Here is a 27,498-nt window from a genome sequence, read left to right as displayed (position 1 = left end):
ACTCTATTCCAATCTCTCTGAGGAGATTACAAAACAGAGGAAAAAATTTGAAGCATTTGCACAATATTTTCTTTAAAATGTAACACCCCCTTTATCTACCTCCTGCAAGATGGTGCCGGTGAAAAATGACAACACCGTGCAGGCAGCTTATAATACTTCTATATCTCTATATATCTATATATCTATATCTACACACACACACTCAGTTGAAGTCAGAAGTTTACATACACTTATTAAGTATTTGGTGGCATTGCCTTTAATTTGTTTAACTTGGGTCAAACATTTTGGGTAGCCTTCATCAAGCTTCTCACAGTAAGTTGCTGGAACTTTGCTCCATTCCTCCAGACAGAACTGGTGTAACTGAATCAGGTTTGTAGGCCTCCTTGCTCGCACACGCTTTTTCAGTTCTACCCACAAACTTTCTATTGGATTGAGGTCAGAGCTTTGTGATGGCCACTCCAATACCTTGACTTTGTTGCCCTTAAGCAATTTTGCCACAACTTTGGAGGTATGCTTGGGGTCATTGTCCATTTGGAAGACTCATTTGCAACCAAGCTTTAACTTCCTGGCTGATGTCTTGAGATGTTGCTTCAATATATCCACATAATTTTCCTTCCTCATGATGCCATCTATTTTGTGAAGTGCACCAGTCCCTCCTGCAGCAAAACACCCCCACAACATGACGCTGCCACCCCTATACTTCATGGTTGGGATGGTGTTCTTCGACTTGCAAGCCTCACCCTTTTTCCTCCAAACATAATGATGGTCATTATGGCCAAACAGTTCAATTTTTGTTTCATCAGACCAGAGGACATTTCTCCAAAAAGTAAGATCTTTGTCCCCATGTGCACTTGCAAACTGTAGTCTGGCTTTTTTATGGCAGTTTTGGAGCAGTGGCTTCTTCCTTGCTGAGCAGCCTTTCAGGTTATGTCGATATAGGACTCATTTTACTGTGGATATAGATACTTGTCTACCTGTTTCCTCCAGCATCTTCACAAGGTCCTTTGCTGTTGTTCTGGAATTGATTTGCACCTTTTGCGCCAAAGTACGTTCATCTCTAGGAGACAGAATGCATCTCCCTCCTGAGCGTTATGACGGCTGCGTGGACCCATGGTGCTTATACTTGCATACTACTGTTTGTACAGATGAACGTGGTACCTTCAGGTGTTTGGAAATTGCTCCCAAGCAGTTGAACCAGACTTGACATAATTTTCTGACCTCAATCCAATAGAAAATTTGTGGGCAGAACTGAAAAAGCATGTGCGAGCAAGGAGGCCTACAAACCTGACTCAGTTACACCAGTTTTGTTTGGAGGAATGGAACAAGATTCCAGCAACTTACTGTGAGAAGCTTGTGGAAGGTGCCCAAAACATTTGACCCAAGTTAAACAATCTAAAGGCACTGCTACCAAATACTAACAAAGTGTATGTAAACTTCTGACCCACTGGGAAAGTGATGAAAGAAATAAAAGCTGAAATAAATCATTCTCGTTACTATGATTCTGACATTTCACATTCTTAAAATAAAGTAGTGATCCTAACTGACCTACAACAGGGAATGGTTTTGAGGATTAAATGTCAGGAATTGTGAAAAACTAAGTTTAAATGTATTTGGCTAAGGTGTATGTAAACTTCTGACTTCAACTGTACTTCTTTTGAACTATTTTTACTGCAATCTGCAGTCTGTAGTTTCCCTTTAAGTAACATCGTTTTGAACAGTCTTAATGAACTAGGGATTTCACGATCTTTTGAAGGACCCAGTGGGCTTAACTCTCGTGAATGTAGGTATGTCATCATTAAGTGGTTGAGGGTACATCGCCATGGCTGTAAAAGAGGGAGGAGGGAAAGATTCCAAGCAGACCAAAACACGGGGTATGAAACTTCCTCTACCAGTTTAATGGTTGCTTGTCTTTGGTATCCAGCAACGACATTTAGATTTCTGCAGTCCTTTTGTGTGTCCATAGGTGGCTCCTGTGTCCAAGTTGTGAACGACATAGATGTCCCCAATAAGGACATGAAACATGTGCTGGATCTGGAAGTGGAGCTGCAGCTATTGCTTTACTTCTTTGTCAGGCACCGGTTAGCACACGGCTTGCTAGCCACTCCGGTCTTGCGCGCTTTGTTCCAGCCATTTTGGTACAAGCCCAGCATGTGTAATGTTAGCTTTCATGCAATCTTTGAAATTCTTACAGGGCCTGACTTGATTCATCTTGCCTAGCAAAAGCCCGCTACTTATAGCTGCTTGGAGATTTGGGAATCCTTTATGCATATGACATGCCCTGTCCACTAAAACTGTGATTTTGCAATCGTGGCCTCAACTCTCATGGTCCTTGCCCTGTTGAGGGCCTCTAGGTTTGTGACTAGGTCCTACCACGAGATGCCATCTGCAAACAAGAAGCAACCTAACCTGATGCCTTTCAAATCATTGATGGGGATCCTCACAAAATTATTCAGAATCTTTCCCAATCAGAAGCCCTGAATGAACCATGAGATCCACAATCTTGAGTGCCAGATCAGTGGCATTCAAATCCAGCAACCAAGTAAAAAACAAGTGGTCCAGGTAGGATCTTTAGAAAACCATCTCAGATGCGAAGTGGTAATTCCAGACCAAACGTAAATCTCTGGAAGAATCTTGGCAGCTGTGGCAGGGCTTGAAGGCTATCACTTCCTTAAACAATGAAACCAAGTAACTTAAATGATGACAGGTTTTGTTCCCAGATGAGCTCAATGCCTTTTATGCTCACTTTGACTATCAAGACATGGAGGCACCTTCACGAACTTCCACAACTCTTGATGACCCTGTGATTTCAGTCTCTGAGGCTAACGTAAAAGCATCCTTCAGGAGAGCAAAACCATGGAAAGCATCTGGCCTAGATGGAGTACCTGACTGAGTACTAAAGACTTGTGCTGATCAACTGGCTGGAGTATTCACTGATATCTATAGCCTCTCACTTTGTCAGTCTGAGCTACCCATCTGCTTCAAGCAGGCTTCAATTATACTGGTGCTTAAGAAGAACAAGGTAACCTGCCTCGATGACTGTCATCCACTAGCAATTATATCCACTATGTTGAAGTGCTTTGAGAGGTTGATGATGAAACATATCAATTCCTGCTTGAGAAGCAATTTGGAAAAGCCATTTCATTGGCCATTCTTTCAACCCCGAAACATCTGGACAGTGAATATGAATACATCGTGCTCAACATTTCATGCTATCATCCCCTCAAAACTAATCTTTCTTTTTATATCTTTTTATTGAATTAGTACACAAAGAGTAAAACATATAGTAACAAATACATTGTTAGGATATAAATATAAAAGTAATATTAATGCAAGAAAAAACAATACAAACAATGTATGTAAATTACAGAATAACAAGGTAATATAATTGTATACTAAGTTTTCATATATACCAATAGAACGAAAAAAAACCAGAAAAAAAACCTACCATGCAACTAACCTAACAAAGCAAAGTAATGGGCTAACTAGGTATATACTAGACTTTGAACAATTAAACAATCGTGTCCTCAACCCCGACCTCCGCTAATAACAGATAAAATCCACGAAGGGAATGTATATATGGTCAGAGAGAAAGAAATAGTTACATTAAATGAAAATATTGAATAAATGATCTCCAGGTCTGTTCAAATTTAACTGAAGTATCATAAAGATTACTTCTGATTTTTTTCCAAATTTAAACACAGTATCGTTTGAGAGAAAAAACGTAGTTGGGGCATTAATCTCCTTCCAATGTTGTAGAATACATCTTTTCGCCATTAAAGTAAGAAATGCAATCATTCTATGAGCTGAGGGGGGTAAGTTACTAGAAGTTTTAGGTAATCCAAAGATAGCAGTAATAGGATGGGGAGAAATATCACTATTCAGAACTTTTGAGATAATATTAAAAATGTCTTTCCAAAAAGTTTCCAGACTAGGACAAGACCAAAACATGTGGGTCAAGGAAGCTACCTCCCCATGACATCTATCACAAAGAGGGTTAATATGAGAGTAATAATGAGCTAATTTATCTTTAGACATATGTGCTCTATGGACAACTTTAAATTGAATTAAAGAGTGTTTGGAACAGATAGAGGAAGTATTAACAAGTTGTAAAATATAGGCCAGTCCTCAGCCGGGATAGTAAGACCCAATTCCCTTTCCCAGTCAGTCCTAATCTTGTCGAATGGAGCTTTCCTAAATTTCATGATAATATTATAAAGAGTAGCCGTTACACCTTTCTGAAATGGGTTAAGGTTAATGATAGCGTCTAAAATATTTGTGGGGGGTAACGCCAGAAAGGAAGGGAGTGTGGTATTTAGGAAATTTCTAACTTGCAAATATCTAAAAAAAAAAAAATGTGTTCTTGGTAAACTGTATTTATTAGATAACTGTTCAAAAGACATAAGGGAGCCATCTGAAAATAAGTCAGAAAACCGTGATATACCATTAGTCTGCCAAATTTGAAAGACACAGTCCATAGAGGGGGAGAGAAAAAATATATTACCTATAACAGGAATCGCTAGCACAAATTGATTAAGATAAAAAGATTTTCAGAATTGAAATCAGATACGTAAGGTATGTTTAACTATAGGGTGCAAACCTGCTTATACCGTTTCAAATCGGAAGGAAGGGAAGATCCTAATATAGAGCCAAGTGCATAGCCTGAACAGAATGTAATTCCAATACTACCCATTTAGGAATGGATGGTGTATCTTGGTCAAGTAACCAAAATTTCATGTGTCGAATATTAATTGCCCAGTAATAAAATCTAAAGTTAGGTAATGCCAAGCCTCCATCTCTCTTAGCTTTCTGTAGATGTATTTTACCCAACCTCAGGTTTTTATTTTGCCAAATAAGTGAAGAGATTTTAGAGTCTACTTTATCAAAAAAGGATTTTGGAACAAAAATTGGTAATGCCTGAAATATATATAAAAATTTTGGCAGAATAAACATCTTAACAGCATTAATACGACCAGTCAAAGTTAAATAAAGTGGAGACCATTTAAAGGAAAGTTGTGTGATACGGTCAATTAAGGGTAAATAATTAGCCTTAAATAAATCCTTACGTTTACAGGTAATTCCCAAGATATGACAAATGATTATTAACCGATCTAAATGGCAGGTTCTGATATAAGGGAACTTGCTTATTAATAGGGAAAAGTTCACTCTTATTAACATTTAATTTGTATCCTGAAAAAAGATTAAATTGGGCTAATAAATCTAGAGCTGCTGGGATAGATTTTTGAGGATTAGAAATATATAAGAGTAAGTCATTAGCGTAAAGTGATACTATGAGACTTTAACCCACGAGTTATACCGAAAACATTAGGAGATTCTCGAATAACAATTGCTAGTGGTTCTAATGCTATATCAAATAATAAAGGGCTAAGAGGACACCCTTGTCTGGTACCTCGAAATAGAGGAAAAAAAAGGTGAGTTTTGAGTATTAGTACGAACTGACGCCATAGGAGAATGGTAAAACAATTTAATCCAGGATATAAGTTTCGGGCTGAAGTTAAACATTTCAAGCACCTTAACTAAGTAGGGCCATTCAACCCTGTCAAAGGCTTTTTCAGCGTCTAGGGAAATGACGCATTCAGCATCGGTTTGTGACAGGGTACAGACAATATTTAAGCGTGTACGAATATTATAAAAAGAATAGCAATTCTTAATAAAACCCATTTGATCTTCCGAAATAATATAAGGAAGTGCTTTTTCTAGTCTATTTAAAAATCTTGGAGTCAACATTTAACAAGGATATTGGTCTATAAGATGCGCATTGAGCGGGGTCTTTATCCTTCTTTAATATTAAAAAAATCAATGATCTATAAAAGGATTCTGGTAGTTTACCAAGTTTTAGTGAGGCCTCCAGAACCCTGGTTAACCAGGGGACTAATGAGGGTGCAAAAGATTTAAAAAATTCCACGGTAAACCTATCAGGGCCAGGAGCTTTCCCCGAGTTCATAGAAAAAATAACATTCTTAATCCCATCAGTAGTGAAGGAAGTTTCTAACATAGAACATATATCGTGTGATATCTTAGGGAAGTCTAGGTTATCTAAAAAGTCACATATATGTTTAGAATCTCGTGGAGATTCTGATCGATATAAAGAGGAATAAAAATCAAAGGAGGATTGATTAATCTCAGCTTGATCAAATGTCAGTTGATCTTTTTGATTATAAATCTGATAATTTGAAGTTTATTGGAGTTGGTCTTCAACTGATTAGCCAACAGTTTACCAACTTTGTCACTATGTATATAAAATTCACTTCTTGTCTTCATTAATTGATTTGCAATAGAGGATGAAAGTAATAAACTGTGTTCCATTTGAAGTTCAGTTGTTTGTTTATACAGCTTCTCAGAAGGAACTGTAGCATATTTCTTATCTATTTCCTAAATCTTGTCCACAAGAGCAAGTTCTTCCTTCTTCAACCTTTTCCTCAAAGCAGCAGAGTACGATATAATCTGGCCACAAATATAAGCTTTGGAGGTATCCCAAAGGGTGTTCAAGGATATCCTCTGTACTGTTAATTGTAAAAAAAGAGCAATCTGTTCACTCATGAAGTTAATAAAATCCAAGTCCTGAAGCAACAGTGAATTAAAACGCCATTGTCTAGTGTTATGAGCATTGGCCAATAATTTAATAGAAAACTTAAGTGGAGCATGGTCCGAAATGGTTATAGAGTCATATTCACATTTAACTACTGAGGAAATAAGATGAGAGTCACTAACTTGAGTAAAAGTGATGAACATGTGTTTAAAAAAAAAGTCTTGGGGATGTAAAAACCGCCAAATGTCCGTCAACCCCGAATCTGAGAGAAATGAATTAATCAAGGTTGCAGATTTATTGGGTGCAGTCCGTATAGGGGCCAAACGGTCCAATAGTGGGGATAAACAAGTATTAAGATCTCCGCCCCAGATTAGTGTAAACTCATTCAAATTTGGAAACATTAAATAAAGATATATAAAATTCCGGACAGTCCGAGTTTGGAGCATAAGTGTTAACCAGAACTACCTTTTTATTAAAAAGTAAACTACCAACCAGTAAAAATCTACCATTCGGATCAGAGATAATATCCTGTTGCACAAATATAATTGAGGGATCTATGAAAGTAGGAACTCCTCCAACTTTGACATTAGAATTTGAGTGGTATTGGTGATCCTTCCAGAACTTAAAAAGACATAATCTGTCCCCCCTCTGCACATGGGTCTCTTGTACAAATAAAATATGTGCTTTAAGTCTCTGGAATACTTTGAAGATTTTTTCCTTTTAATTGGATGACTAAGACCGTTAGATTCCAAGAGACAAAATTAATAGTAGAATCCATAACCCCCAAAGTCAACCCTCAAATAAAGGGAGGATTGACAATAGATTCAACCCACAAACCCGGAAAGGGAACAGAGTAAACAGGAGATAACGAGAAAGACGACGCGAAAAATACTTCAATAATATATGAGTAGCCCAAGAAGAAAAAAAAACTATAAAGTGAAAACCCCCCCTGCCCCATAACCCCAAAGCTAAATCTAGAATAGACTAGCCAGATAGAAGCAAGAACTAAATCTACCCCCATGATTTCCGATAAACACTCAGTAAAGAAGTGTATATATAAAAAAGATCAACTAAAGTTGAAAAACAGTAGAAGAGTGAAAAAAAATCAAGAAGTACACCAACTAAAACGAGAAAGATATAATACAAAGAAGAAAAAATATATATATATTTATCCCCAGGGAAGAAGAAGAAATGATGTAGTTAAAAAAAGTTTGGTAGCCATATTAGTTAAACAAAAAAAAATTCTGCCCTCAGATAGAGCAAAAAAAAAAGAAAAAAGAAAATAAAACCAGACAGATTAAACAGATTAGCACCCTCCAATCAGGCACTGATAATTTAACAGTGCAATTAGGATGTTGAAGGTGAGAGTTGATCCAGGTAGCTCTGGGCATCCGACGGAGAGTCGAAAAAACGGGGAGACCCATCGGACATTCGGATCCTCAAACGTGAGGGATATAGCAGAACTGGCTTTAAATCCATCTTGTAGAATTCCGCCATCACATCTATAATGAACACGTTGGACGCAAACCTGTTTGCTAAAGTCCTCCACCAATCGAAAGTGGAGATCTGAAAAATCAATGTAGCCTTTAGGTCGAGTAGCCTTTAGCAAAACGGAACAACTTTTCCTTGTCTTGAAAGTAATAAAATCGTATAATAACATGCCGAGGCTCGTCTGACTTAGATGAATATGATGGAACACTATGAGCCCTGTCCAATAGTGGTGGTTGATCAGGAAACAAGGTGGGAAATTAGTCTTTTAAAAGTTGAGAGAAAATCTTAATAAGGTCTTCAGATTCCACGCCATCTTTGAGTCCGATAATACTTATATTCTGACGACGCATTCTGCATTCTAAATCAGAATTTTTAAAGGTAAGGAATTCACGTTGTTTCTTCATTGTGCCGGGTCAACAACAGGAGTGGGGTCGGTAACTTTCAGTCTGACAGGAGGTTTGCCGTTTTTCCCGTTCTTAGACATACTGGACCTTAAAAGCATCCAAATATATAATGACAATCAACTCCGAGGTATTGTAAAGGTCGGTACCTTAAAAGTTAACTTAAATGTAGCTGATCATAGGATAAAGATCAGAGGTAATGGAGCGGATCTAAAACACAACCTCACACCATGAGCACCACTGGAAGTCTCCAACACTAATCAATGAGATTCTAGACCCAAGCCCCAATGCTTCCTTGTACAACTGGATCCTCGATTTCCTCACTTGCAGACCTTAGTTGGTTCAGACTGGCAACAAAATCTCCTCAATAATTTCCATCTGCACAAGTGTACCAGATGGCTGAGTACATAGCCCCTTTGTCTATTCACTTTATACTTATGACTGTGATGCTAAGCACAGCTCCAATGCCATATTTAAGTTTGCTGACAACACCTCTATCATTCGTTGAATCAAATGTGGTCACGAATCAGCATGAAGGGGGGAGATTGAAAATCTGGTCGAGTAGTGCTGCAACAACATCTCACTCAATGTCAGGAACTGATTATGGACTTCAGGAGGAGAAAAGTGGAGGTCTATGAGCTAGTCCTCATCAGGGGATCACAGGTGGAGAGGTCAGCAGTTTTAAATTCACTGGTGTTTTCATTTCAGAGGATCTGTGCTGGGTCCAGCACATAAGTACCATTGCAAAGAAAGCAAAGGCAGTGCATCTACTTCCTTAGAAGTTTGTGAAGATTTAGCCTGTCATCTGAAACTTTGACAACCTTCTAATAGATATGAACTGGAAAGTATATTGACTAGTTGCATCACAGCTTGATATGGAAACATCAAAGCCTTTGAACAGAAAAGTGTACAAAATGTAATGGATACAGCCCAGTCCATAATGGGTAATGCCCTCCCCATCATTGAGCTCATTTGCATGGAGCACTGTCACAGAAAAGCATCATGCATCATCGAGGGCCCCCACCATCCAGGCCACGCTATCTTCTCGTCATTGTAATCAGGAAGGAAATACAGTTGCCTCTGGACCCACATCACCAGGTTCAGGAACAGTTATTATCTCTCAGCCATCAAGCCCTTGAACAAGAAGGGATAACTGCACTCAACTTCACTCGCCCCTTCACTGAACTGTTCCCATAACCTATGGACTCACTTTTAAGGACTCTTCATCTCAAGTTCTCGATATTTAGAACATAGAATAGTACAGCACAGTACAGGCCCTTCAGCCCACAATGTTGTGCCGACCCTCAAACCATGCCTCCCATATAAGCCCCCAACTTAAATTCCTCCATATACTTGTCCAGTTGTCTCTTAAACTTCACTAGTGTATCTGCCTCCACCACTGACTCAGGCAGTGCATTCCACGCACCAACCACTCTCTGAGTAAAACACCTTCCTCTAATATCCCCCTTGAATTTCCCACACCTTACCTTAAAGCCATGTCCTCTTGTATTGAGCAGTGGTGCCCTGGGGAAGAGGTGCTGGCTATCCACTCTATCTATTCCTCTTATTATCTTGTACACCTCTATCATGTCTCCTCTCATCCTCCTCCTCTCCAAAGAGTAAAGCCCTAGCTCCCTTAATCTCTGATCATAATGCATACTCTCCAAACCAGGCAGCATCCTGGTAAATCTCCTCTGTACCCTTTCCAATGCTTCCACATCCTTCCTATAGTGAGGCGACCAGAACTGGACATAGTACTCCAAGTGTTGTCTAACCAGAGTTTTATAGAGTTATATCATTACATCGTGACTCTTAAACTCTATCCCTCGACTTATGAAAGCTAACACCCCATAGGCTTTCTTAACTACCCTATCCACCTGTGAGGCAACTTTCAGGGATCAGTGGACATGTACCCCCAGATCCCTTTGCTCCTCCACACTACCAAGTATCCTGCCATTTACTTTGTACTCTGCCTTGGAGTTTGACCTTCCAAAGTGTACCACCTCACACTTCTCCGGGTTGAACACCATCTGCCACTTCTCAGCCCACTTCTGCATCCTATCAATGTCTCTCTGCAATCTTTGACAATCCTCTACACTATCTACAACACCACCAACCTTTGTCTCATCTGCAAACTTGCCAGCCACCCTTCTACCCCCACATCCAGGTCGTTAATAAAAATCACGATAAGTAGAGGACCCAGAACAGATCCTTGTGGGACACCACTAGTCACAATCCTCCAATCTGAATGTACTCCCTCCACCACGACCCTCTGCCTTCTGCAGGCAAGCCAATTCTGAATCCACCTGGACAAACTTCCCTGGATCCCATGCCTTCTGACTTTCTGAATAAGCCTACCATGTGGAACCTTGTCAAATGCCTTACTAAAATCCATATAGATCACATTCACTGCACTACCCTCATCTATATGCCTGGTCACCTCCTCAAAGAACCCTATCAGGCTTGTTAGACACGATCTGCCCTTCACAAAGCCATGCTGACTGTCCCTGATCAGACCATGATTCTCTAAATGCCCATAGATCCTATCTCTAAGAATCTTTTCCAACAGCTTTCCCACCACAGACGTAAGACTCACTGGTTTATAATTACCCAGACTATCCCTACTACCTTTTTTGAGCAAGGGGACAACATTCGCCTCCCTGCAATCCTCTGGTACCATTCCCGTTGACAAGGAGGACATAAAGATCCTAGCCAGAAGCTCAGCAATCTCTTCCTTCGCCTCGTGGAGCAGCCTGGGGAATATTCTGTCAGGCCCCGGGGACTTATCCATCCTAATGTATTTTAACAACTCCTACACCTCCTCTCCCTTAATATCAACATGCTCCAGAACATCAACCTCACTCATATTGTCCTCACCATCATCAAGTTCCCTCTCATTGGTGAATACCTAAGAGAAGTATTCATTGAGGACCTTGCTCACTTCCACAGCCTCCAGGCACATCTTCCCACCTTTATCTCTAATCGGTCCTACTTTCACTCCTATCATCCTTTTTTTCTTCACATAATTGAAGAATGCCTTGGGGTTTTCCTTGACCCTACTCGCTAAGGCCTTCTCATGCCCCCTTCTTGCTCTTCTCAGCCCCTTCTTAAGCTCCTTTCTTGCTTCCCTATATTCCTCAATAGACCCATCTGATCCTTGCTTCCTAAACCTCATGTATGCTGCCTTCTTCCACCTGACTAGATTTTCCACCTTACTTGTCACCCATGGTTCCTTTACCCTACCATTCTTTATCTTCCTCACCGGGACAAATTTATCTCTAACAGCCTGCGAGAGATCTCTAAACATCGACCACATGTTCATAGTACATTTCCCTGCAAAAACATCATCCCAATTCACACCCGCAAGTTCTAGCCTTAATAGCCTCATAATTTGCCATTCCTTAATTAAAAATTTTCCTGTCGTCTCAGCTTCTATCCTTTTCCATGATAATGCTAAAGGCCAGGGAACAGTGGTCACTGTCCCCCAGATGCTCACCCACTGAGAGATCTGTGACCTGACTCAGTTCATTACCTAGTAGTAGATCTAGTATGGCATTCCCCCTAGTCGGCCTGTCCACATACTGTGGCAGGAATCCATCCTGGACACACTTAACAAACTCTGCCCCATCTAAACCCTTGGAACTAATCAGGTGCCAATCAATATTAGGGAAGTTAAAGTCACCCATGATAACAACCCTGTTATTTTTGCACCTTTCCAAAATCTGCCTCCCAATCTGCTCCTCTGTATCTCTGTTGCTACCAGGGGGCCTATAGAATACCCCCAGTAGAGTAACTGCTTCCTTCCTGTTCCTGACTTCCACCCATATTGACTCAAAAGAGGATCCTGCTACATTACCCACCCTTTCTGTAGCTGTAATAGTATCCCTGACCAGTAATGCCACCCCTCCTCCCCTTTTTCCACCCTCTCTATCCCTTTTAAAGCACTGAAATCCAGGAATATTGAGAATCCATTCCTGCCCTGGTGCCAGCCAAGTCTCTGTAATGGCCACTACATCATAATTCCATGTATGTATCCAAACTCTCAGTTCATCACCTTTGTTCCTGATGCTTCTTGCATTGAGGTACACACATTTCAGCCCTTCTACCTTACTGTCTTTACACCATTTATTCTGCTTCTCTTTCCTCAAAGTCTCTCTGTATGTTAGATTTGGCTTTACCCCATGCACTTCTTTCACTGCTCTATTGCTCTGGGTCCCATCCCCCTTGCAAATTAGTTTAAACTCTCCCGAACCATGCTAGCAAACCTACCTGCAAGGATATTGCTCCCCCTCGGGTTCAGATGCAACCCAACCAATCTGTACAAGACCCACCTTCCCCAAAAAAGATCCCAATGATCCAAAAATCTAAAACCCTGCTCCCTGCACCAACTCCTCAGCCACGCATTCAACTGCCATCTCCTCCAGTTTTTACCATCACTGTCACGCAGCACTGGCAACAATCCTGAGAACGCCACCCTTGAGGTCCTGTTCTTCAGCCTTCTGCCTAGTTCCCGAAACACTCACTTCAGGACCTCATCCCTCTTCCTGCCTGTCATTGGTCCTAACATGTATCACGACTTCTGGTTGCCTTCCCTGTCGTACCAGGATGTCGTGCACCCGGTCAGAGACATCCTGGACCCTGGCACCCGGGAGGCAACAAACCATGCGGGTGTCCTTCTCACGTCCACGAAATCTCCTGTCTGCTCCCCTGACTATAGAGTCTCCAATGACGCCAGCTCTCCTCTTCTCTGTCCCACCCTTCTGCACCACCGGGTCAGACTCAGTGCCGGAGGCCCTGCCACCGTGGCTCACATCTGGTCGGTCGTCCCCGCCAACAATATCCAGGACGGTATACTTATTATTCAGGGGAATGGCTATAGGGGTGATCTGCACTACCTGTCTGCTCACCTTCGCTTTCCCCCCTCTGACTGTCACCCAACGACCCACTTCCGACAGCCTAGGTGTGACTACCTCCCTGAAGCTCTCATCTATGACTGCCTCATTCTCCCTTATGAGTCGAAGGTCATCTAGCTCCTGCTCCAGATTCCTTACAAGGTCTTCCAGATCGCCCAGCCGTATGCACTTCTGGCAGATGTGACTCTGCGGGAGTGGGGCGTCCCCCAAGACTGCCATATCTCACATGAGAGGCACATCACCATCTCAGGAGACATTGTAAAAACTAATTGCGAGCAAACTTGTCCTCCGCCTCTTCTCGTCTAAGCCTCTCGAGTCAAAGCCTCAAAGTTCCACTCCTTCACTGGCCACTTTCCACAGGCTGCTTCGCTTGAGCTATCCTTCTATTTATCTGTCTGTCTGTATCTTGTTTTACGGCGGTTGGCATCCAGCTTAATGGTGCATTACCGCCACCCCCTGCTCCAGAATGTGCACTAGACATACATTCTAAATCCCTTCACCCAATCTCTCTCTCTCTCTCTCTATCTCTCTCTCTCTCTATCTCTCTCTCTCTCTCTCTCTCTCTCTCACTCTCTCTCTCACTCTCACATACACACACACACACACACACACACACATACCTACACTTCACCCTCCCATCTTTGACCATCCTAGTATCCTATTCCTGTTTATTCGTCATATTCTATAAAAAAAACCCTTATACCCTTCTTCTATTTACCTGTTTAAGCTTTTCAAAATGCTTGGTCACCTGACCTTGACTGCCCAATCAGCTGCTTTCAGCTGAGTCTGAGCTCTTGAAATCTTCATTGTCTAATCAATGGCTTTCTGCTGATCTATTCAAATCTTGATTGACTTGATTGCACAGACCAACTGCCAAAACTGCCAGAATCTCTCGAATCAAAGCCTCAAAGCTCCACTCCTTCACTGGCCCACTCGCTTACTGGCCGCTTTCTGCTTTAAATTAAATATTAAGAATATTTAATTCTTATTTAATTCTATTATTATTTCCTTTTTTTCCTTTTGTATTTGCACAGTCATTGTCTTTTGCATGTTGGTTGTTTGTCCAGCGTGTTGAATGAGATCTTTCATGAATTCTATTGTGTTTCTTGTATTTACTATAAATGCCCGTAAGAAAATGTATGTCTGGTTTGTATATGGTGACGTACATGTACTTTAAAGATAAATTTATTTTGAATTTTGAACTTGTGGAAATCCACGCCACCCAAGATGGAGAAGGAGCATCCAGGCTGGCATTGAAATACTCAAGGCTATGCCTCGGCAACATACAAAAGCCTTCTGAAAGATGTGGAAGAAATGCATGTTATTACCTGCACCTTCAACCATTCTGTCACTCACCTCCTGTTCACCAGAGGGAGAGTCTGCACATTGCCTCTCTAGGTAACTTAGAATCCAGAAGATTGGAGTGGAGTTAAGTAATCCTCAGTCCTGTGGGACTACCTGAAAAGAAGCAACTTCAGTTTCTTTCCACATTCTAAAGACCTATGCATTGGTAAGCTGCTGTAAACAACCCCAAAGAATGGCAGGAGAATTGCAAGGAGAGAGTTTGGACAGTTAATAAGCATGGCGAGAGAATAAGTTAGAGGAAATGTCCTGTGTGCTTTTCAATTCATTTTCTTTTGGAATCTGGAGCCCAAGCACAATTCAGAACTTTCATTGTGGTGCTCATATATTGGTTGGATTCTTCCTGTGTTGCAACAGGATCTGTGATATCTACCTTAGCTTAATTCATGGATATTACGTACAGTACAGGAAAATAACCAATGGCACCAGGACAAACCAACCAAGGGTACAGGGAGATTTTAAATAATAGGATGATAAAGGGAAGCTGCTGACAATCACGGGTGGCAATGGGTGGTACTGAATGGTTGTTCACAATCTAGAAGATGAACAGCAGCATTCCTGTAGGACTGGTGTTAAGAATAGAAGCCACAATTTTAAAATTTGCAGTCATCTAAGCAGTAAAGATAATGATAAATTGCAACAGGATATAAACAATCTGGTAAATGAAGGGACACAAGGCAAGTTAATGTAAAGTAATGCAGTGTGGATGCATTTTGAGAAAATGAATTTCACAAGACAGTACAGGACAAAGGACACTGTTCCAAGCTGGCTGAAGGAGCAAAGGGACTGAGGAAATGAATAGCATAATGGGGTGGGTTATGAGTGCACAAATTATTGTAAAGTGCAGGACAGGTTGAGAAAGCAATTAAGGCATACACAATTCTGTGATTTATCAACAGAGGCAGAGTATTAATGCCAACTCTTTATAGAATACTTTTGGCTTCAATTGGTGTGTTCTTTCATTTCTGGTTACTTCAATAAAGAGGAAATCCAGAAAGAATTTACAAGAATCAACCTGAGATGAGAGGTTACTTTACAAGGGTATCTCGGGTACTAAATCTGTTTTCCATAGAGAAGGTTATCGGGAGATCTAATATATGTCATGTCGAATCTTTGTAAACTTCAACAAAAAGTAGAGGCACTACCATGCTTTCTTCACTATTACACTTATATGCTGAACCAAGGACAGGTCCTCTGAAATGATAACACCAAGAAATTTGCGGTTGCTGACCTTCTCCACCTTTGATCCCCTATGAGGACTGGCTCATGGACCTCTGGTTTCCTCCTCCTGAAAACAACAATCAGCTCTTTGGTCATGCTGACTTTGAGGTAGAGGTGGTTGTTGTTGTTGTTGTTGTCGTGGCACCACTCAGTCAGATTTTCAATCTCCTTCCTCTATGCTGATTCATCACTACTTTTGATTCAACCGACAACAGGACATTCCAAGAGTCTGTCCAGATTAGTCACCATTACTATATAGGTAAACACAGTATACCATCACATCCAAAGCATGATGCATAGTATATTTTAAGTGATATTGTCTGTAAATTATTTATCATAAATGTAAAAAAAAGTTTAAAATTCTAAATAAATTGAGATGCTGGAGATAAGTTATCTTATGTCCTACTCTTCTTTAAATCAAATTTTAAAGTAATTTTGTAATTTGATTTTCTTTACAGCGGACAAGGCGGTTTCTGCTGAACTGGGACCCTGTTTCAGATCAGTGTCCAATGGGAACTGTTCTCTGCCTCTCTCTCAGCAAATTGCAAAGCAGATTTGTTGTTGTAGCCGTGTGGGCAAAGGATGGGGTAAAAACTGTGCAAAGTGTCCACTTCCTGGCTCAGGTAATGTCTGTTAGACACTCTGTCAAATTATTATGATTACCAAATCATTATGATTATATGTGTATATAAAATTAAATTAAATAAGTAGCACTAAAAGAGAGCAAAAAGAACAGGTGAGGCAGTATACATTGTCCATTCAGAAATTCAGGCAACTAAAAATGTCATTAAGAAGATAAAGATGAAATATGAAAGTAAGTTGGCCAATAATATTAAAGAAAGGCAAACCGACAGTTCCTTCAGATAAAGTGTAAAAGAGAGGCAAACGTGGATGTCGGACCACTGGAAAACGATCCCTCGGAGGTCGTAATGGGGAACAAGCAAATGGCTGACAAACTGAATATGTATTTTATATTTGTCTTCACTGTAGAAGACACTAGTAATATGGTGAAAGTTCCAGGAGTCAGGGGTCATGAAGTGTGTGAAGTTGCTATTACTAGGCAGAAGGTTCTTGTAAACTGAATGGTCTGAAGTTAGATAAGTCACCTGGACCAGATGGTGTGCACCCCAGGATACTGAAAGGTGGCTGAGGAAATTTTGAGGGCATTTGTAATGATTTTTTGAGAATCTCTGGATTCTGGAATGGTTCTGAAAGCTGGGAAAATTGAAAGTGTCCCTCCACTCTTCAAGAAGGGGGATAGGCAGAAGAAAAGAAATTACAGGCCAGTTAGTCTGTTGTATTTTCACAATCAATTTTTTGGCCTTGCTGATGTTGAATGCCAGTTGTCATTGCGACACCATTCAACCAGCTGATGTATCTCTCTCCAGTGTTCCTCCTCGTCACCATCTGAAATTCTGCCAAAAATAATTGTGTTGTCAGCAAATTAATAGACTATGTTTGAGCTGTGCCGAGCCACACAGTCGTGGGTGTAGAGAGAGAAGAGCAATAGACTAAGCACACATCCTTGAGGTGTGCCAGCGTTGATTGTCAGTGAGGATGAGATATTATTTCCGATCTTCACTGACTGTGGTTTCCCATGGGGAACCAAGTCAAGGATCCGCTTGCAGAGGGAGATACAGAGGCCTAGGGTTTAGAGCTTGTTGATTAGTACCGAGGGTATGATGGTGTTGAACGCAGAAAATCAAATGAAAATCTATTTCTAATGGATCTTTTATAGTCTCTGGTTACAGAGTGAAGTGAGGCTGAAATTTGTTGATTCAGTCTAGACTTTTCAATCTGGTTTCCTCATTAAGTGACTAAAGCTGTAACAGAAGAATGAAATTGAGCTCAATGAATGTTGTTGAGTCTCTGTACATACAATTCCTTGCTGAAAATTTCCTTTGAAATTATTTGGCAACATATTAGCACCTTCTTGTATGTAACCCTCTCTGCCATTCCTGTCTGCTCTGTAAATAATAGCCTGAAAAATGTATTTAAGATTGGATTCAGGATCATTTTTATATCAGTTACTACTTTGCTGCAGAATATAACTGCCCCTGTTTTGTAGGTGAATGAGGAATCTCAAAGTCAAATATATTGACATATGGACAAGTTAATGCACTCAAGACCACTTTATTAGGTGCTTGCTGCACTCAATAAAGTGACCACTGGGTGTATGTTTGTAGCCTTCTGCTGCTGTAGCCTATTCACTTCAAGATTTGACATGCTGTGCATTCAAAGATGCTCTTCTGCACACCACTGTGGTAACATGTGGTTATTTGAGTTACTGTTGCCTTCATGTCGGCTTAAACTAGTCTGTCTATTCTTCTCTGTCTTCTCATTAACTGGGTGCTTTCGCCCACGGAACTGCTGCTCACTGGGTGTTTTTTTTTCTCACCATGCTCTGTAAACTCTGAAATCTGTTGTGACTGAACACCCAAGGAGATCAGCAGTTTGTGAGATACTGAATCAACTTGTGGGCGATTGTAAAAATGGAACTTGTCAATGTCCTGTGGATGGTCAGAATGGCAGTTTTGCTCGTTATATCAGAGGTTAAGTTTCAAACATATATACATTGTTACAATGTTGTAGTAGCCTTGCAGTGTTTGTCTTGTATTGGAGCTCAGCATTTAACTTGAAAACAGACATAATATTCATTTCTGCTTAGGGAGCAAAAAACCAAAATATGTAACAGGTTCTAGAGCAGTCAAAATCATAATAACGGTATAATTTTTTAACAATCATTTTTATTCAGACATTTATTCTTTCAACAATTAGGTAGCTGATGTTTTGCATATTCCTGTTTCTAATTTCAACTAATTTAGAAATTTCCTTTGATTTCAGTCGTTTTCAATGAAATCTGCCCAGCGGGTCACGGTTATCATTACTCCAGGTCTCATGTCCAGATCTTGATGAGACCTGCTGAAGAAGAGGAAATAACTCATGTTTCTCTAGAACAGTATCTTGACAATCGGCAGAATGCTGTCAAGGATTCCAAGTTAACTTCAAAGGAAGAAAATTATGTAAGCTTAGAAAGATGTAAGTACTGAATTTAGGTTGAATGTTCCCAATTTCTATATGCTATATTTGTGCTTGGAGAGAAATTCGAATTTACACTAGGCTATCAAGATGAGAACCCTCCCTATAATTTTTCACAGTATTAACTTGGGACAAAGAGAATAATTTTGATGGATTTATAAAGCGGGCTTTAAGGAACACTGCTTCATAATTATGAATGACAGTTCCTAAATTCATAAACTTCATAAAAATATGTTCAATTCTAAATTAATTTTCATTGATAAAATAATAAAAGTAGCACAGTAAAGGTAAATACTATATATAATGAGATTGTAACTTTTACAAATATTTGAAATATTTCCACTCGATAAACTAAACAATTATTTTAAACTGTTAATTCTTTTCTTTTAAATTTCTTTATATAGAACGTAGAACAGTACAACACAGAAACATGATGCCTGTGTCTACCACAATATCAAATTAAACTAATCACATCTGCCCGCACATGATCCATATCCCTCCATTCCTTGCATATAATTGGTTCATTATTGTCATGTACTGAAATATACTGTCGTGTAAACCTTTTTGTGCATGCCATCAATATGGAGGTATTTTAAATTAGTACAACAGAAAAAAAGCACTGCAGAATATAATCTTACAGTTACAAAGAATATGCAGGTAGACAGATAAAAAGCAAGGCCTTGACAGACTTAAAATTATATTGCTCATTCTTATAGCCTTGTAATTGAGATTTAATAAAGTAGGTTTAAAAGAACAGTGATAGAGAGTCATAATGCTGGTAAGATTATGATGTCAGTAGTTGGTAAATTTCCATCTTCCTCAGAACATAGCTGGTACAATTCTTCATTGTTCCTCATTGAGAGCATTCTCACATCAGCCATTACTGTCTGGTTTGGTGCAGCATCTTCTCACAATATCAGAAAAGTACAACAATCGGTCACGTCAGTAGAAAAAATCATTGGCTGCATCATTACTGGGCTTGTGTGTATCCAGGACAAAGAAGTGGGCAGGAACAATCATTGTGGACACTACCCACCCTGCAAACTGCCTTTTCCAAAAGTCGCTGGTAACGCAGACTGGGAGACCGTTTTGCTGAACACCTACGCTCTGTCCGCCAGAGAAAGCAGGATCTCCCATTGGCCACTCATTTTAATTCCACATCCCATTCCCATTCCGACATGTCTATCCACGGCCTCCTCTACTGTAAAGATGAAGCCACACTCAGGTTGGAGGAGAAGCACCTTATATTCCGTCTGGGTAGCCTTGAACCTGATGGCATAAACATTGACTTCTCTAACTTCCGCTAATGCCCCACCTCCCCCTCGTACCCCATCCATTATTTATTTATATACACACATTCTTTCTCTCACTCGCCTTTTTCTCCCTCTGTCCCTCTGACTATACCCCTTGCCCATCCTCTGGGTTTTCCCCCCCTCCCCCTTTTCCTTCTCCCTGGGCCTCCTGTCCCATGATCCTCTCGTATCCCTTTTGCCAATCACCTGTCCAGCTCTTGGCACCATCCCTCCCCCTCCTGTCTTCTCCTGTCATTTAGGATCTCCCCCTCCCCCTCCCACTTTCAAATCTCTTACTAGCTCTTCCTTCAGTTAGTCCTGATGAAGGGTCTCGGTCTGAAACGTCGACTGTACCTCTTCCTAGAGCTGCTGCCTGGCCTGCTGCGTTCACCAGCAACTTTGATGTGCGTTGCTTGAATTTCCAGCATCTGCAGAATTCCTTGTGTTTGCGTTTTCCAAAAGTTCTCTTCTTTTGAAAGAAAAACTTCACAGCATCTTAAATGTTCCTTCCCCCAGGAAGTTAATCTGATCAACATTCTAGTTAGCCTCCCCACCACCCTTCTATCTATTACCCCCATCACTGCATGTACTGTAAACACTTTAAACCACATTTTTACAACTCCCTTGTCCATTCGTCCCCCCCATCCCTCCCCACTGATCTCCCTCCTGGCACTTATCTGTGTAAGCGGAACAAGTGCTACACATGCCCTTACACTTCCTCCCTTACCACCATTCAGGGCCCCAAACAGTCCTTCCAGGTGAGGCAACACTTCACCTGTGAGTCAACTGGGGTGATATACTGCGTCCGGTGCTCCCAATGTGGCCTTTTATATATTGGCGAGACCCGACGCAGACTGGGAGACCGCTTTGCTGAACATCTACGCTCTGTCCGCCAGAGAAAGCAGGATCTCCCAGTGGCCACACATTTTAATTCCACATCCCATTCCCATTCTGACATGTCTATCCACGGCCTCCTCTACTGTAAAGATGAAGCCACACTCAGGTTGGAGGAACAACACCTGATATTCCGCCTGGGTAGCCTCCAACCTGATGGCATGAACATCGGCTTCTCTAACTTCCGCTGAGGCCCCACCTCCCCCTCGTACCCCATCTGTTACTTATTTTTATGCACACATTCTTTCTCTCACTCTCCTTTTTCTCCCTCTGTCCCTCTGAATATACCTCTTGCCCATCCTCTGGGTCCCCCCCCCCACTGTCTTTCTTCCCGAACCTCCTGTCCCATGATCCTCTCGTATCCCCTTTTGCCTATCACCTGTCCAGCTCTTGGCTCTATCCCTCCCCCTCCTGTCTTCTCCTATCATTTTGGATCTCCCCCTCCCCCTCCAACTTTCAAATCCCTTACTCACTCTTCCTTCAGTTAGTCCTGACGAGGGGTCTTGGCCTGAAACGTCGACTGCACCTCTTCCTACAGATGCTGCCTGGCCTGCTGCGTTCACCAGCAACTTTGATGTGTGTTGCTTGAATTTCCAGCATCTGCAGAATTCCTGTTGTTCACATTTTTATAATACTGTTTACTTTGTGAATACATGCTGGTATTTACGTCCATTTTATTCTGTATCCATAGTTTAATTTCTAACTTTATATTTTTATATAATTCTTTATTCTTTATAATTATTGAAAGTTGTTTTTTATTTGCATGTCATGCTCTAACCAACACACCACAGCAAATTCCTAATACATGCAAAAGTATATAGAGGCAGGATTGTAAAGTTGGTGAATAGTAATGAGAGTAATATTTTGGAAAAGAAAATAACTGAATTAATTTAGTTTTGACATGTTAGATTTAAATTGAAACATGAACTTTACAAGCATACAATATTTTTAAACTATGAATATCTTAAAAATATCTTATTAGTATTATTACTCTGCTATAAACCGAGAAGAAATTTTTCTTAATACGGGCCCTTGACAAAGACAAGTTTCATATCTAAATGCTTGGAATAAAGACAAGACGGTACCTTTTTCCTGGAAAGATCTTCACATGTCACAGTTATAAATTTTGAAAGATAAAAAGGTAACAATTAATAGACAGAAATGAAATTTTTGAGTCTGGTACTCATTAAAGACAAATTATTTAACAGTTGATGAATTAATAATGAATCAGAAGGGTGCCGGGTATGATGTGAGCTTGCTAATCTCAAAGTAATTCAAACATGAGACTGTGTCTATCATGCAGTATACAGAAAGGAACATGAAGTTACGTTATTTTGAGAGGTAAGTACATAAACAGACATATAGTTTTTATGTTTGGTACTTTAGATTCATGGGGATAATAATGGTTTAATTAAATAACTATAAACTAGAAATTATTGTGTATTACTACTTTATCATATTTATGAATCTGTGATTATGTACTTTTTTCTGGACATTTTCTTGCATCTTTGTTCTATATTGTTTTGGACTGTCCATGAAACCTGATTTTAAATTACTGTAAAATTCAACAGGTTTTGATAAACAATTTACTATTGTGTACTTTAAAAAAATTGTTGTAAAATTCAAGTATTTTATTTATGGCAGTTAACGGTGCATTTGCACTTTAGATTTTGTCATTTCTAACTTTAAATTAACTGCGTAGAGCAGTGCAAATCTGGAATAAAGAGCTAACTTGACTCTGGAATAAACTTCTCTTCCAATATGGAGCTTAATTTCATACTGGGAGTAGATGGGCTGCTAGCTTCAGATTTAAAGTAGAACAAACTATGCTGATAGACTGAAATCACTTTTATTCAGTGCTGCAGATTGGTAGAAAGTTCAGTCATCTGCCTTTGTAAATAACAGATACTGTAATACTCAGCACATAATTTATACTTGCCGGGCACTCTTTAGTCAGATGACCTCTCCTGTAAATCAGAAATAGATCTAAATATGTTGTACCACATACAAAATGCTGGAGGAACTGAACAGGTTGGGCAGTATATATGGAAATGAATAACAGTTAATGTTTTGGGCAGTGACCCTTCATCTCAGAACTGGAAAGGAAGGGGGTGAGATGGGTTGGGGGGGTGGTAGGAGGACAAGTTAGAAGGTGATAGGTGAAGCTAGGTGGGTGGGGAAAGTAAAAAGTTGGCGAAGAAGGAATATGACAGGAGAGGAGGATGAACTATGGGAGAACAGGAATAAGGAGGGGCACCAAGTGGAGGTGATAGGCAAGTGAGGAGAAGAAACAAGAGGCCAGAGTGGGGTACAGCAGAAGAGGAAAAGGGGAAGAGAAAAGAAAAAAATAATAACTACCAGAATAGAAACTGTCGTCGCAGAGCAATGTATGATTAAGTGCCTTGCTCAATGACACAACACGTTCCCTTGGCTGGGGCTCGAACTCACGACCTTCAGGTAGCTAGTCCAATGCCTTAACCTTAACCACTTGGCTACGTGCCCACACGGTGAGACTACTTGCAGGTAAAAAGATGTCAGACAGGTTTGAGGCTTTAAAAGTATGATATAAAGAGATCAGGGATAGCATGTGTTTTTGGGGTGAAGGGAATACTGGTAAATTTGAGGGCTTGGTTGATGTGCAATATTGAGACTCGATTTAAGAAAAAGGCATTAGGGTAAGATGGTGGGGATCAATCAAATCTCTTGATGAGAATAAGTGTAGGAGTACAGTCAAGAGGGAAACCAGGAGGGCATATAGTGAGCATTATGTGAGCAAAGTTAAGGAAAATCACAAGAGATTCTACAGCTATACTAAGAGTAAAAGGGTGGCTAGAATAAGAATGTCCCCTTAAAGATCTGCGTGAAGCAACAGGAGATGGATAATATTCTTAAATCAATATTTCTCATCTAAAAGTGGCATCACAGGTGGACAGGATAGCGAAGGTGTTTGGCATTCTGGCTTTCATCAATCAGGACAGCAACGATAGGAGCTGGAACGTGATATTGCAATTGTAAGAGACGTTGGTAAGGCAACACTTGGAGTGTTGTGCACAGCTTTGTTATAGGAAACACACTATTCAGCTAGAACTAATGCAAAGAGTATTCATAAGAATGTCAGCAGGATTTGAGGATCTGTGTTGTAAGGAGAGGTTAGGCAGCACTTTTCCCTTGGAATGTAGGAGACTGGTGACCTCACGGAGGGGTATAAAATCATGAGAAGCACAGAAACTTTTTACCAGGGAAAAGCAATCCATCCTTGTGCAACCGGATCCTCGACTTCCTCACTTGGAGAACCCAGTCAGTTTCGATTGGCAACAACATCTCCTCCACAATCGCCATCAGCACGGGCTGTGTGCCTAGCCCCATGTTTTTCTCACTTTATATTTAACACTGTAAGACTAAGCACAGCTTCAATGCCATATTTAAATTTCCTGATAACAGCACTGTTGTTGCCGAGTCAAAGGTGTTGATGAATCTGCATATTGGAGGGAGATATGAAATCTGGCTGAGTCATGTCATGACTTGGCTTCACGAAGGAAGATATAGGAAGGGGGCTGCCCACATCTGCTGAAGGCTCGCTGGTGGCTGACAAGGCCAATTCAGGACAGGCAGGTCCAGCCACAGCCGATGCAAGAGAAATTCTGTTCTGGGTTTGGTACTGCTGTGTCACGGTTCTTCCTCCTTCTCCTTTTGTCCTCAATGCCAGCCCTGCTTGTGTTCTCGAAGGAGGAGACAGACTAGTGAATGGTATGTCGCCAGGCCTCGCGATCGGAGGCTGGATTAGACCGCTGGCGATGGTCAATGTGATAGGCACCAAGGGATTTCTACAAAGAGTCCTTGTACCTCTTCTTCGGTGCCCCTTTGTCACAGTGGCCAGTGGAGAGATCGCCATACAGCACAATATTGGGCAGGCAAAGATCCTCCATCCTGGAGATGTGCCCTGCCCAGCACAACAACAACCTCTCACTCAATGTCAGCAAGATCAAGAAACTGATTATTGACTCCAGGAGGAAGAAACCCAAGGTCCATGAGCCAGTTCTCATTGGGGATCAGTGGTGGAGAGAGTCAACAACATCCTTAGTGTCATAATTTCAGAGAACTAGTATTGGGCCCAACATAGGTTACGAATGTAATTGTCTCATTGTGGCTCGTAACAGATTTGGCTCATTAGCTAACTCTAACTAACAGCCACATGACTCAGCTTTGCATGGGTGATGGTGAGAAGGCCACCTTCAATAAGCAATATAAATCTAAGGTTGGTAAGATTGGCATTCAACCAAACAGGAAAGTTGGAATGTTCTGATAAGGGAACAGAAATTATGGTGAATGCTCTGTAAATGCTTGTCCCATGCAAACTTATTGTTTGCCAGGAAATAACAGACCTTACACCATCTTAAAATTAAAGTGGAAGTATGTTTAGGAGATATTTCAACTTTAACAAAGAGTTAATAAGGAAAAAAAGAAAAGAGCCCAGTACAGTTAAACCAATCTAAATGCACACATAAATGGTAAAGCTCATTTCTGTACCCAAGTTCTGCTGAAAGACATTGGCCACAATTTGGACTTTCCGCAAAGGCCATTTCAAATGAACTGGCTAACTCAGGAGTATTGGCACTTTCTCCTTGGAACATTCATCTGCACAAAGCACTTCTTATAACAAGGTCTCTCCTTTGAGCGGCATTCTACAAGTATCTTCCCTAGTGCTCTGCTCCACATCTCCTCCCAATAAAAATCCAAAACCAGACCACTGTCCCTCAGAAATCTGATCCTGCTCAGCCCTCTTGAATGTTCCATAACATGCCACTGGATAGAATATCACTGCAGGTTGCCAATTAAACCCCAGCTGGCTGACACAAAATTCCTAGGCTGAGCAAACAGCTCCCCATCTCAGCTGAAGCCAAAGCAATAGTCGATGAAGCTTAACTAACAGAATACATTGCATTTGCAGAAAAGCTGTTAAAAGCATAACAGCATAGCAGTGGAAATGCCGTAATGCAGGCTCTTAACCAGGGCATTACACAAAGAAGAACAAATGAAGCATGGCAGAGTCTCTACTTCCGTAGAAGTTTGCGAAGATTTGGCATCTCATCTAAAACTTCGACATACTTTTCTAGATATGTTGTGGAGAGTATATTGACTGGTTGCATCATGGCATGTTATTGGAAACACCAATACGCTTGAATGGAAAAGCTACAAAAAGTATTGGATATGGCCCAGTCCATCTTGTATGAATCCCTCCTCACTATTGAACGCATCTAGATGCAGCACACTCACAGGAAAGCAGCATCCATCATCAAAGACTCCCACCATCCAGGCTATGCTCTCTTCTCACTGCCGCTATCAGGAAGAAGCTACAGAAGTCCCAAGACCCACACCATTAGGTTCACAAACAGTTATTACTCCTCAACCATCAAGCTCTTGAAACAGAGGGGATAACTTCATTCAACTCATCACTGAACTGTTCCCACAACCTATGGACTCATAGGACTCTTCATCTCATGTTCTCGATATTCGTTGCTTATTTATTTATTTTTTATTTTTATGTTTTGCACATTGTTCGTTCTGTTGGGGGCACTCGTTCATTGATTCTATTGTGTTTCTCGTATTTACTGTGAATGCCCACAGAAAATGAATCTCAGGGTTGTATATGGTGACATAAATGTACTTTAATAATAATTTTACTTTCAACTTTGCAAGTGGTTGAGGCGGGTAGAAAAACAACATCTAAAAGGCATTTGAACAGGTGCATGGATAGGTATGGTTTTAAGAGATGAGGACAAATGAAACTAGCTTAAATGAGCATTTAGGTCAGCCTGGATGAAATTTGTCTGAAGGGCCTGTTTCCATGCTACATAATTCTATCACTCTAAATCTTTACACAGGATCTTCCAGTCTCATAATGCTAGCTGTTCATATTAGTTATCTGAAATTTTAGATGGCCCCTCTGATTGTACTTGCCCAGAAAACTAACTTCTAATTCCTCTTTGGCTATGTTACTGAATTATACCTATCAGTGTACTCACCTTATGTAGCCTTTGAAGTCCAAAGTGGCAAGGGCTAATTTACTTTTTTAAATGGTGTACTGCTTGACTGCCATAAAACGTTTTCCTCCATATACGGGTTGGTACATCCCTTTATCTGCATGTGGAGACATAAAAAATTGCAAAATGAAATATTCCTGTATATTGTTCATTGTAAAAAGATAATCTCTGCAATTTTTTTTGCAGATGATACTTCAATAAAAACAGTAAGTATGGTTAACTAATTTATATCATAAAAAGTGGATAATTATTTGTCATTGTTAGCAATTAATTTAATCATAGTTTACTTCTGTAAGT

At 40.6% G+C, this 27,498-nt stretch overlaps 1 protein-coding gene across 4 annotated transcripts in view; it reads left to right on the top strand.

The window, feature by feature from the left end:
• Nucleotides 1–27,498, top strand: part of LOC140205944 (latent-transforming growth factor beta-binding protein 2-like) — a 496,450-nt gene that overhangs the window by 255,513 nt on the left and 213,439 nt on the right. For all 4 annotated transcript variants that reach the window (XM_072273854.1, XM_072273862.1, XM_072273844.1 and 1 more), the window contains 3 exons: nt 16,394–16,558; nt 18,780–18,974; nt 27,388–27,407. In XM_072273854.1, the coding sequence (XP_072129955.1) occupies nt 16,394–16,558; nt 18,780–18,974; nt 27,388–27,407 (380 nt within the window). The remainder of the gene's footprint in view (nt 1–16,393; nt 16,559–18,779; nt 18,975–27,387; nt 27,408–27,498) is intronic.

Source organism: Mobula birostris, chromosome 1 (assembly GCF_030028105.1).
Source record: "Mobula birostris isolate sMobBir1 chromosome 1, sMobBir1.hap1, whole genome shotgun sequence".
Lineage (NCBI taxonomy): Eukaryota > Metazoa > Chordata > Chondrichthyes > Myliobatiformes > Myliobatidae > Mobula > Mobula birostris.
The sequence above is the reverse complement of the archived record's forward strand: the minus strand, read 5'-3'. Positions and strand labels throughout refer to the sequence as shown.